Source organism: Oryzias melastigma, linkage group LG24 (genome assembly GCF_002922805.2).
Source record: "Oryzias melastigma strain HK-1 linkage group LG24, ASM292280v2, whole genome shotgun sequence".
In the NCBI taxonomy this organism is placed as follows: domain Eukaryota; kingdom Metazoa; phylum Chordata; class Actinopteri; order Beloniformes; family Adrianichthyidae; genus Oryzias; species Oryzias melastigma.
This window is the reverse complement of record NC_050535.1, coordinates 4,822,782-4,835,101: the sequence shown is the minus strand read 5'-3', so window position 1 is coordinate 4,835,101 and position 12,320 is coordinate 4,822,782. Positions and strand designations below refer to the sequence as shown.

Here is a 12,320-nt window from a genome sequence, read left to right as displayed (position 1 = left end):
TTCTTTTTGCAGACCTCCATGATAGAAAACCATATAATATCACAGTTACGCCCCTCCTCCTCGATGGCAGGACAGGCCACAGCACACGAGCTCTTCAGATATGCTCCGGATTTGGAGGTATGCGTCCTCGTCTTTATCATAGACCTGCTTTGATCATTTTTTTGGTCTATTGGAAAATTGTTCCCAGTGGTCTTTTAGTTATGATTATAGAAAAAAAGGAGTTTTCTATAGTTTCTGTAGAGTGGCAGGAGTTTATCATTCATTTCATACACTCTCCTGCTAGCTTACAGCCCTTCACACCCCCAAACTAGCATTTTTTCCTCTGATTTACAAGGATTTGAACTAAAAAAAATACCCAGAAGTACAAATTTTGGCTTAATTTTCTTAATAATTTTTTTTTTCATTTTTATTCACTAATATTAAAAACATACCATATGAACTTGAGTTGTAAACTCAAACATGATGGAAAAAAATGAAAAGGGGACAGAAAGAAGAAAAACTTATTTAATAAATCAATCAATAAAAAAAGAAAGATACAGATAAACAAGCATTCAGCCGATTTAGTATACAATAAGAGAATAAATAAATAATAAATGTCCTCCATTATCAGAAAAGAAGCTGTTAAAAACATCAAAAACACTTTTTTAATATAATGTATTATGATTTTCGCAGCTCCTGGAAGGATTACTGTCAGGGACGTTGAACCTTACGACACAAGTGCCTTCGTGAGCTGGGACACCACGTCTGAGGATGTTTGCAGTGGTGCTGTCCTCAACTACACCGTCTTTTACAGGAACCAGTCCACAGGAACGCTGCACGGTATGTAATAAAACATTCGCAAATGTAACCTTAAATCGTCCTTGCAGCGTTTTACATTGTGAGTTTCTTCCAGGCGTTACTGTGAACGGAGGAAAGCTCAACGTCTCCCTGAAAGATCTGACTCCAGCAACTCAGTACAGCATCTATGTGGAAGGCAGAGCGGAAAACGGACTAACTATAAGTGAAAGAAGCTTCTTTACAACCAAAAGATTTGGTAAATCTTCATGAAATAAAGATCATTTTTAAAAATTTGAATTTATAGTTCAAATTTTATAGCACAAATGTTGAGTGAAAGTCAGGATTTCAGACCGGTATTATATCAAGTGTAATGGAATAACACAAAAGCACCATGGCGACAGTAACCTCGTCCATGCTACTTTAACATGTCGCAACATGAAGGTTGCAAAAACATCCTCCATCAATCAGTCTGCACCAGTCTGTCGAGACTAACATGCACTCCCAGATACAGGAAGGGATGGTGTTTTGTTTTTCCATGAATGCCTAAAGACTTGACATCCGTCTGACTCAGACGTTTCTGGTAATAGATCAGTACTTAGAGCATGCTGATACTTGTGTGTGGACGGATTTTTTTTTTCAGTTTCCTTTCTTTGTTTTACAGTAATCTGTGCAAGAAAAAAAGTATAGAAAGCAAAAGAGAAACTTTTTAGACAAAAAAAGGTTTTTTTTAATGAACTATATTTTTTGTTATGTTTTCTGCATAGATTATTCATATTTTCAGGAAAAAATCTAAAAAATCATCTAAGCTTTTTCTTTTGCCTTTTTTTAAAGAAAAAAAATAGGAGGTTTTCACATCTTTTTTACATTTATTTTTTAACAGAAAGTTCTGTTAGGGACTTTTAAGGCTTGAAGGTGCTTTTTAACATGCACTTTTAAAAGTTTGTGACAATACATAACTGCTGTTCTCATAAACATCTTTTATTTTTTTATTTTTGTGTGTTTATAAAGAGATTTTTGTCGTTTTATCCACAGATCCACGGCTTTTAAACAGCATAATTGCGTGTGGAATAATCATTTTCATTCTTGTAATAATCTGTGTTGTAATGTAAGTTGGAACTTTAATTTTTTTATAACATCCCTGTAAGTCAAAATCAAATGTTCCAACTTTCTGTTCATTTTGACTCTTCGTACGATCACAGGTGGAAGAAAGTTAACGAGAAGCCAGTCCCAGATCCGGCCGTCAGTTCCGTAGCAGAGTGGCTCCTGCAGAGCAATCAAAAGGTAAACTAAATGGAAGGAATATTTAAAAAAAAAAAAAAAAAAAAAAGATAGTCCCACAGTAGGGAAATTCCAGCAAAAAGAAAATTGTCTTGTTTGCTTGTGTTATAGTGAAAGTTAAATGATAAATATTTTTAGTGGATATAAAACATTTTTTTCCACACATACTTTAACTTTTGCTGCATATTTAAAGTTTATCACTTTCTTTAAAACATGCATTAAAAACATTAATTAAGGGAAATAAAAAACTAAAAGTTTTTAGTTTTTTTTGCTTATAAACCTTCTTTTTATATCATCCAGCTCCTCAATAGCCAAAAGAACAAAGCTTTAAGAACACAAAAGAGGCTCATTTTGACTTTCTCACTCTCATTTGTCTGCATATAACCAGCCATCTCAATGTTCTTGTCTAATTTCAGGACAAAAGCCACTTCCAGAAATTCTTTGTTCCATTTGAAAGTTATTGTGACCAAATCTACATCCAGGAATTCCTCAGTACATTGACTCCATCCGGTAACGGTGATCCGTGGATGAATCAGGGACAAGAGAGCCTTAAAACAACCATCTCTCTCATGCCAAATGCAATTGGAGAAAAGCCTGTTGCACTTAGTGAAACACAGCTTTCGCCTTTTCCAGAGGAGTCCACATCATCGCTTTCCACTGAAAGCAGCTCGGTCAACCCTTATCGGAGTCAGGCGACCACAGAAACTCTTGTGCCAAGAAAAACAAACCAGTGTAAGCTCGAGTCAAACCTGCCGCACGAAAGGTTTTCACCCAAGTCTGTTTATGTCAGTTTGCACATGTACGAACAAAATGATTGGTTAAAGTAGGAGAAAGACGATTCAGATTGATCCTGAAGAAAGCTGAAAGACTTCCAACAAAACATTAAGCTATGTACTTGACAAAAGTCTAATGATCTTTCTGTGTATTAGTACATTTTGCTTCTGTAAGCCCAACATTATTTATTTTTAAAAAAGTGTAAATAATGTGCTTTAAAACTGAAATATAACTAAACGGGTTATTTAGTTTACCTTTTTTAGTATGTGTCCCAAAACATTAGGTTTTTGAAACATTGTTTGCAACATCAAGAGGCTAACAAAGTTGTGTAACTGTGTTTTGTACTCTGTATTGTGAAAAGCTAGTAATTGCATGAATGCATTGATGTAAATATAATGTTAATTATTCCTTTGCCTATTGTAAAGCTAGTTTGATCTTTTATCATTTGTAACAAGAAGAGTAGAACACACAGAAGTTTCACATGAAGATTTCCAATAAACATGTTATCACAATATTTTTTTTGTAATATTAAAATCATTTTTTTCCATTTAAGATGTAGAAAAACAACCTGTAAAGGGCAAAAAAGGTTAGAAAAAATAGTCATAAACAAACCAAGATTTGGACATACACTAAATTATTTTTTGTTTATAGGCAAACGTATAACAAGAGACAATGAATTATTGAAATCAAAATCAAACAATTAAACATTTGATGCACAAATGTTCAAATTACTTAATGCAAATTATGTTGCCATTAAAAAAAAAAAAAACGCTTCCAAAGTTAAACAAGAAGTTGAAGCTGGTATCTATAATTTTAGCAAGTACTATGTTTTCCTTTAAAAAATACTATTAAATGTGTTATTTTGGTGGATTTAAGGATTTAAGGTTGAATGAAAACATTAAGAGGATTGAATTTTATAGGTCGGAGGGGGGGAAAGTGGTAAATGTGGCGGTAATGTACCAGAAAGCTGTTTACCAACCATCATTAAACAACAGAAGAAGAAGAATGTCATCCACTTCCTGTGGTTAACCGGAAGTTGTCTATCTCGTTTGTTGACTACGGAGTTTCTGCTAACCTTGTGCTAATTTACTAGATTTAAGCAAGACAAATGAAGTTTATTACTCTGCTGTGTAGTTTCCGGGTTGTATTGAGTTTTAACAACCTATATTATTTTTAAATGCTATACGACTTGTCAGAATGTGGATTGAATTTAAATTTATCGGATAATCCTGCTGAACTAGCTATCGTTGGGCCTTCCAACCGCGGTGCTCGAGTGGACTAGGACGCCGGACCTCGCGGGTGTTTACTAGTAGCAGTCGCAGAATAGCATCTAGCAAAAGGCTCAACAATTACTACACATTTACCCGAATATGTCGCACACTGGTCCCCCTCCTCGTTGGCTTAATTGCCCCAGAAAAGGGCAACTTGTTTCAGGTGAGTAAGGATCCTACTGTCTTTAAATCTTAATTTGTTGTCGTGGTAGCTAACTAGCAGTTTGGCTAAATTTGACTTTGATGCCTTGTCTGAAGATGCGTTATTATATTTATTCTTACATTTTGAAATAATAAAACTTTAAGTAATACATACTAGTAGTTAAATAAACAAACAACAACAATAATAGTCTTTAAATAGCAATGTTTGGTATTATGCTAATTGCTAATATCAATCAATGAATGAATGAATCAAGGTGTTATATAAAAGCTTTTAAAGTCACCATGTACAGTAAATTTCAGTAGGACCAATTCTTAAGGTGCACATAGAAATAATAAGTAAAACAAATAATTGAAAACACTATAGGTATTTTTAGGAAAAACTGGATCAGATTTCAGATAAGTAGATAATAAACAGATGGAAAAAATGCTCAAAGTTCTGATTAACCACTGAGAGCTTTAGGAAATTAGTTGTAATTGGGATTGTTTGTATGGACTTGGATCATCTGAGGAGTAACAACTTCAGAAAATCAAAACCATGTCCTTGATATCGTCTCTGAGTTTACTTTATTATTAGACTGCCAGGTAGGGCAGAGGACAGTCAACAATTTTTTCAGCTGACATCTCCATGCAGCCTCTCTCTGAGCACCATTACTGTGACAGCACAAGTCAGCGGGCTTCCAGCTGATGACTGATCCTCAACAGCTGTGATGTTTCTTTCTGAGAGTTTTGTGCCCTTTTCACTCCAGTTGTGATGAGTGAGACATGTTGACGCCAAGAAATGTAAACTTTTATGTGTCAGCTAGAACAACTAGTCAAAAATCATAATTTTTTTTTGTTTCTTTTACTTTGTAGGCTGAATTACTTTGACTAATTTTGAAATATAGACTTGTTTATTGCAATGTTTGTAATTAAATCTTAAAGTTAATCTACAATCTACAATCAATTCATAGAGGTTTTCAATTATAATTAAAAACATTCAGATTTTTTGTGTGTGTGAATTTTTTCAAAATTAAACGTTTGTTTTGATTATGTTTTTATCAGGTTTAGGTATCAAAATTTCCTGCTTGAAGATTTAGACTTTTTCAATAATCACAATCACCTACCTTTTCCCATAACCATTCATATTTAATGACCTTGAAAAAGTATCAAATATCAGCAAATAAAATCATTAATTTTTGGTTGCATCAAGGATTTATCTTAAGAATAAGGTCTAGTTTTAGACCAAACTTAACAAGTAAACTATAAGTAAATATTGTTTTTATTTTTCCCAGATAAATTCCTGCCGATGAAGACAATGCTGGGTCCCAGATACGATGATCAAGTGGAGGAGGCATACCGTTTTCATCCCAGCATGCTGTTCAACCATTTAAAGAGCCTAAAAGTAAGTCATACTCCCTATTAGTCATATAAATTATTAGAATTATTGAAAGTTTGATTCAGTGTGTTTTTTTCTCCTTAGGTGAAAATGGGTTTACTTGTGGATTTGACCAACACTAACCGCTTTTATGATCGCAACGACATCGAAAAAGAAGGGATCAAATATGTCAAGCTTGCATGTAAAGGGTAAGAGCTCTTTTGGTTTCAGAAAATGAAGTTAAACTAAAACGATGCAGTATTTTTACATAACAATTTATGTAAATATTATAAATCTGTCAAATTTCAGACATGGAGAATGCCCTTCAAGAGAAATAACGGCGACCTTCACGAGGCTCTGTGAGCTTTTCATACAGAAGAATCCAACTGAATTGATCGGTAAGTAGATTGCATTATTTGGGTTTTTAAATGTTTGTTTCAAATTCAGGCATATTCAATTTAATCCATACAAATGTTGTTACAGCAACTCACAATATTTAGCTGCACAACATTATGATGATGTCAGATAATACTGTAGAAGCTGGTGAAATGACAAATACTTTGATGGTCTTTTTTTGAACAGACACAAGTTTTTATAATCTCTAAAACAAAATGCTCTTTAAACAAAATTGTGGGAAAAAATGAAAAGCATTTGTGTAAAATGTGAACATGTAAGGGTACAAATGTGTCATTTTCGCTGCAGAACTACCATAAAAATCAGACATTTTTAAAATATTTTGAACAGATTTTTATCAAGTAAAACTTTCAAAATTATAGATGTTACAGGTAGTGTTATGTTGCTATTTAGAGATGCAGTTTTCTGTTTTTCAATGTTTTTGTTGTCTGAAACTACATAGATAATCCACAGCTCTACATTCATTTTCTTTCATTTTGTACAGTTTGTTAAAAAAGATAAAAAATCTACTGGTGTTTGGCTTTTGCTGCAAAAATTGCTGCTTTATTTAAGTTAAGTCAAAGCTCCCATAAGTCTTCTTCCAAACTTAAAACATGGAATGAGAATAATAACGATTAAACCATCTGAGAAAATGAGTCACATTACCTATCTTGTCCAGCAGAGGGCAGTATAAGATAGCAATTTAAAACGCAAGATTTTTTTTAATGAAGTTTATATGCAAACTGGCAAAAATATCAAACTGCTTCTCATAATTTGATGATTAATAGAGAAATCTACTTTAATGAGCGCTGAATATCTTAACCCAAAGTAATCTGGGTATTTAAGGTAGAATTAAACCATCAAAAGACTCTGTTAGAGCTTTGGAAGTGCATGTATTTTACATTACAAACAATTGTCATATCCAACAGGTGATTCTAGAAAAAAAGACACAAAAATTAAATAAACAATTAACAATGATTCTATCTGGGTAATTTTTTCTCATATAATCTATAGATGTTTGTTGCAAAACTATTTTATATATAGATTGCCCCAACCTAACCATTTTAAACACATTTACTCTCAAAATTCACTGCATTCAGCATCATTTTAGGTGATATTTAGTGACTCTGTGTTTGCATATTAGTGATGCAAAGATGTTTATAGCTTATTTACTGTTGAGGCCTGTAAAAAGATGAAAGTTTTCACCGTGATGTTTCATTTTTGAATGAAACAAAAATCTACCTAGCTTGCACTTTTCTTCTGTTACTTAAACTTAAATATCACCTGAATACCAGAGGGGAAAAAGTCCAGTTAAAATTAATTTAAATCCACCAAAAACAAAAATTTCCCACCATTTGTCATCATTAAAAAGCCCCAAATGCCCAAAGGAGTTCACTCAGTCGTCTGCAGTGGATTCAGGTTTCAAAACGTCCTCTACAGAGGACAGATTTGCAATCGTTATAGTGTAATAAATCACACAGCAGATTTTATTTTATTGTTGTTAAACTGCAGTCTTCTGCTTTTGGCAGCAGGGGGCATTCTTGCGCCTCACCCCATCTGGGTTTGTCCTTGATGTTAAACTGCTGCCTTGCTTGTAAATTGGAGCAGAATGTGTAAAAATCATCTCAACAACATCCTGTCTTTAGCCAGCTGGTGATTAAACGTCTCTGTCTGTGCAGCACACATGTCCAAGTTAAACATTTGGGCCTGGAAATGCAATCCACACTTTGATAGTTGCTTCCATTTTATGAGGGAGTGTTTTATTTGGACGTTTCTTTATTTAAGTCGTGCTGCTAAAAATGTGTGTTTTTATTCATATAAAGATGGAAGGTGCTGCCTAACAGTTTGAGCTTTTGTTTAGCTCCTTGAATTTTTATCTTGAATTTATTTTGCTTTGAGGATCTGCTTGTAGTCGGATTTTCACTTTAAAGACCCCCACTCAAAAGATGGCCGCGTTTGAAATGGCACAGGAGCTTTTGATGCCAGAGGAGATCAGTCATACTCTGCTGTTTGCGATCATAACTTTGCACTGACATGTTTGTATTTACGTGGATAAATATGAAGAAAATATTAATGTTTTTGTCGCTTTCTCCCCGAAGGTGTTCACTGCACGCATGGCTTCAACAGGACAGGCTTTCTGATATGCGCATACCTGGTGGAGAAGATGGACTGGAGGTGAGGGTTTTCTACGCTCCTATTATTCATAACCTCCTCGTCTTCCAATTCAAACCACACAGCCCCCTCTGGTTTTATACTTTCAGCTCCACCAGTTTTTGTTTTCTTTCCCCCACCTTTGTATTTAACGTCACAGAGGTTTATTCTGTCGGCATCAATTGGCACAAAGCTTCACACCGAAGCAGGACAGTTAGTCGTGACCAGGCTCATCAGAGAGATAAATAATTTAGCTCCGCCAAGCAGGAGGGGTGAAGACGTGCGTTTAGTCAGAGGTCGGCCAGCAGTCTCAGAAAGACTCTCTGGAGGCTCCAACAACCCTCCCACCACCCACCGTTTCCTGTCAAATGAATATTCCTCCACCGTTTCCATCATTCTTCACTAATATATGAGCTGCAGGAGGAAATTGTCGTATTTTTCTAAATATTACAAAAATTAAAATGGCTTTCAATCCAAATAAAGAGCATTTCACAAATGATTAACATCCTTCTATAGCTATAGAGCTGCCACAAACGATTATTTCATTAGAGGACTAGTTGCCGATAATTTTTTTCAATTAGTCGACTAATTGGGTCATCAACAAAATGGATGTAAAGCACACATCTTAACCATTATTAGCTTGAAACTAACTAGAAACTACAGCTTTACCTGCAATAATGTTAGTATGAATGCTGTAAGCTAAATTTGGCCGCTGAAGATGCTAGTGACAATAGCTGAAGATGCTTAAATTATTAGCTTAAAATACTGAAGCTGATAGCTGAAATCGCTGAAGGTATTAGCTAAAAACTTTGAAGCTGATAGCCAGCAAAGATATAAGTTAAATGCAAAATTAGCCTAAAAAATGCCTAGGTTAGCCAAAACAGCTAGCATATAGCTGAAATATTAGCTCTACTCCAAATTAGCATAAAAAACTAAATTAGCCAAAACAGCTAGCATGCATCTGGAATATTAGCAAAACTCCAAATTAGCCTAAACAGCTAGCATGTAGCTAAAATATTAGCAAAACTCAAAATTAGTCTTAAAAAAATGCCAAATTAGCCAAAACAGCTAGCACGTAGCTGAAATATTAACAAAACTCAAAATTAGCCTAAAATAGCACAAAATTAGCCAAAATAGCTAGCATGTAGCTATAATATTAGCGAACCTCAACATTAGCCTAACCCCCCCTAAATTAGCCAAAACAGCTAGCATGTAGCTAAAACATTAGCTGAACTCCAAAATAGTCTAAAAACTTCATTAAATGCCAAATTAGTTAAAAAAGCCAGCAGAATGACATTGAAACTTTCAATTGACTAATCGACTACCGGTATTTTACTAGTCAATTAGTCGACCAATCGTGGCAGCCCTATATAACTACAAACTTTATTTCCATAAATCGCTCCCTCATGAGTGTCATTAGACCTTATATCCTCCCTTAGAGGTTCTTGTCTGATGTAATCCAGGAATTTCAATGTTTTGCTTGTTAGTTTTTTTATTCATAAAGAGATTGACTTTGGAGTTTTGTGTTGAATAACATTTAAAACACGTTTTTCATTTGTAAAAAGGCTGATCCTGCTGATCCGAAAGGTCACTGGCAGAGATGTGTTTGCTTCTCTGCTTTTTTTGTGAGCGAAGCTGAAAAAAAAGAGATTTTGTGGTAATCGGAGAAAATCTACTTTTGCTGTGAACACACGATGTTCTGAAGGAGCTGAAATAGTCTAATATTTTACTGTGGAAGAAAAATGGAGTTATTAGAAACTACTTTGATGAAACTGCTGGTTTCTGTTTTTTGGCAATAACAAAAATTGCTCTTGCGTGTAATTGGGAAGTGACTGATGACGGGCATTCCACCTCATATTTAGGATTTTTTGGTAATCCTGAGATTCACTTGTAGTACAACATGACTTTATAAGTGTTCTGTAATAATTAGAAAAAAACGGTTTCAACATTTAAATGGACGTTTTTGAAAGTCCAGCAGCCGGATTAGCAAATACGGTATGAAAGTAAGAAAACTGATTTTTCTGGCTTTTAATTTTAAAAGCATCTCATTCTTCAAGCAAACTGACTGAACTTTGAATAAAAAACAAAAATCTAAAAGCATTTGAATGTTTGTAATGCTCCTCTAACGTTCCGACCTTTCGGTTTTCACATTTCAGTCTTTTTGTTTAACTTTTCTGAAGTGGGAGATGAAACCTCTCATCTTTGTCTCCATCTCCGTTATCAGCACCGAGGCAGCTGTGGCTGCTTTTTCTGGGGCCCGGGCTCCGGGGATCTACAAGGGAGACTACCTCAAAGAGCTCTTCCGTCGCTATGGTGACGAGAAGGACGCCCCCCCAGCGCCAGCCCTGCCCGACTGGTGCTTCGGCGAGGACGGCGGGGAGGTGGACGACGACGGGAATGCCGTCGGCCAGGAGCTGGGCGCCAGCTCCTCTGGGTCGGGACCCGGTAAAAGAAAGAAAGAAAAGCTCAAACTGGTAAGACGATGAAGTCAAACTTTTCTGTCTCACATGTAGGTTTAAGAGTAGTTCGTGTAAGGGGGCGGGGCTTACATTTAAATGGTGGAGGATGATTCAAATGCATAAACTATCGAGTTTCTCCGGTTTAAGTGAAGAGCCATGAGCGGCACCGTCCGATATTTTGAAGGTTTCCATTATAAAATGGACTTGTTAAGGTGGACATTTTTGGGGTTGTTGGTCCATGGAACTAACCGGTTTAGCGCAGAGCTACTGTCTATCATCACATGATTGAACCCGTTGATTGGTGGAAGGTCATTACGACTAAAGAAAGCACCAAGAAAGTGGTTGTATTCCACAATCTCCTCTCAAATAAGGTTAAATGCTTCGTCTGTCATCATTTTTTCTCAGTTTCTGTTATTTTATATTATTATATATTTGCGCACAAACAAGTTTGTCAACTGACTTGACAATCCCCTGAAAAAACAAACTAAAAAAGCAACGTCTGACTTTTATTCACATGGTTTTAAATGCTGCATTGAGATCAGATTCTGGCATTAAACGGCCCGTCCCGAAGGATCAGAGTAGTAGGAAGAGCTTCACCTCTGACTCGCTTTAACCTGTGGTTCATAACTGAAGGCGCTGAGAAAAGACTCTGAAAGGGTTCCGCTGTGGAAAAGCCTGATTAGTCAGACCAGTCTGAGGCTGTCGAGCTTTGTCAGGAGAAATGTCTGCGAGATTCAGTCCTGGAGTAATTGATATGGTGGTTTTCAAACGTCCTCTGCTGAGAACTGGATTGAAGCGATCGGTTTATCCACAGTGTGTCTCGCCTCTGGGAGTCGCAATAAAAAATATTCACTGAGAAAGCAAGTTTTAATTTTGCATTTGGTTAATTTATTGCCTCATCTTTCCTTGTGGTTCTGCACACTCAGCTGTTAAATCTCAATGGGACCTCTGCTTCTCTGCACTACAGTAGGAAACTCCTTCAGAAGAACAGAATTCCTGATGACGGCTTCTTTTTTTTTTTCTGAAAAACTCAAATTGATGCTTCACAAGAAATAAAACTGACTTTTAACAATCCAGCATTCTGTGAGGAAAAAGTTTTCTTTTCTTTTTTTTTTTTTTAAAGAAAGATCTTTTCATGAAGAAATAACGACACATTTGAATTTGAGGATGTTTTAAGTCACTAAAATATTGTGAAAATGTTAATGGATCTGTCAAAACTGGCCATTATTAGCTTACAATTTTGTAGAATAAGTCTTACTTTTAAACAAATTATCAGGATTTTATATAATAATTTAAAAAATCTTAATTGTTCCTGATATTAAATTATGTTTTATGTGGTTAGTTTAGATTATTTACCTTCTAAACAGCCAGTTTGTCTCATTTTTTAAAGACCCACTTCAATTAAAAGTGTATTTTTAATGTTTTTGACATATTCTTCTATGTTTTTTTACGTGACGGAGGACAAATATAAATAAAATTAACCTCTAAATTTCATTTTTGAGGAGTTTTTTTTACTCATTTTGTTGTGAATTAGGATCAGAAGAAAAATAATACTGTTTGAAAAAGAACTTATTTGTGATGTGGACAATACTTCCTGTTCCGCTCTATTCTGGTGCATCCACTTTCAGACAAATAGATCCATGAACGTCTTTGTTTTCCTCATTCAAGCTGACTTCTGGATATTGTATATCTTCCAGTAGT

The 12,320-nt window shown here is 35.3% G+C and overlaps 2 protein-coding genes across 3 annotated transcripts in view; both read left to right on the top strand.

The window, feature by feature from the left end:
* Nucleotides 1-3,343, top strand: part of LOC112158349 (interleukin-6 receptor subunit beta) — a 15,035-nt gene extending 11,692 nt beyond the window's left edge. Inside the window, exons 11-16 of one of the 2 annotated variants that reach the window (XM_036210442.1) lie at nucleotides 13-117; nucleotides 673-819; nucleotides 893-1,033; nucleotides 1,810-1,882; nucleotides 1,977-2,058; nucleotides 2,472-3,343. In XM_036210442.1, coding sequence (XP_036066335.1) covers nucleotides 13-117; nucleotides 673-819; nucleotides 893-1,033; nucleotides 1,810-1,882; nucleotides 1,977-2,058; nucleotides 2,472-2,882 — 959 coding nt within the window. In that variant the 3' untranslated portion in view covers nucleotides 2,883-3,343. The remainder of the gene's footprint in view (nucleotides 1-12; nucleotides 118-672; nucleotides 820-892; nucleotides 1,034-1,809; nucleotides 1,883-1,976; nucleotides 2,059-2,471) is intronic. The other variant, XM_024291658.2, reaches the window with a different exon arrangement.
* Nucleotides 3,344-4,199: 856 nt separating this feature from the next.
* The window catches only part of rngtt (RNA guanylyltransferase and 5'-phosphatase), a 99,434-nt gene continuing 91,313 nt past the window's right edge, over nucleotides 4,200-12,320 (top strand). Inside the window, exons 1-6 of the mRNA XM_024291584.1 lie at nucleotides 4,200-4,263; nucleotides 5,534-5,643; nucleotides 5,722-5,825; nucleotides 5,926-6,014; nucleotides 8,109-8,184; nucleotides 10,385-10,634. Of these exons, the coding sequence (XP_024147352.1) occupies nucleotides 4,200-4,263; nucleotides 5,534-5,643; nucleotides 5,722-5,825; nucleotides 5,926-6,014; nucleotides 8,109-8,184; nucleotides 10,385-10,634 (693 nt within the window). The remainder of the gene's footprint in view (nucleotides 4,264-5,533; nucleotides 5,644-5,721; nucleotides 5,826-5,925; nucleotides 6,015-8,108; nucleotides 8,185-10,384; nucleotides 10,635-12,320) is intronic.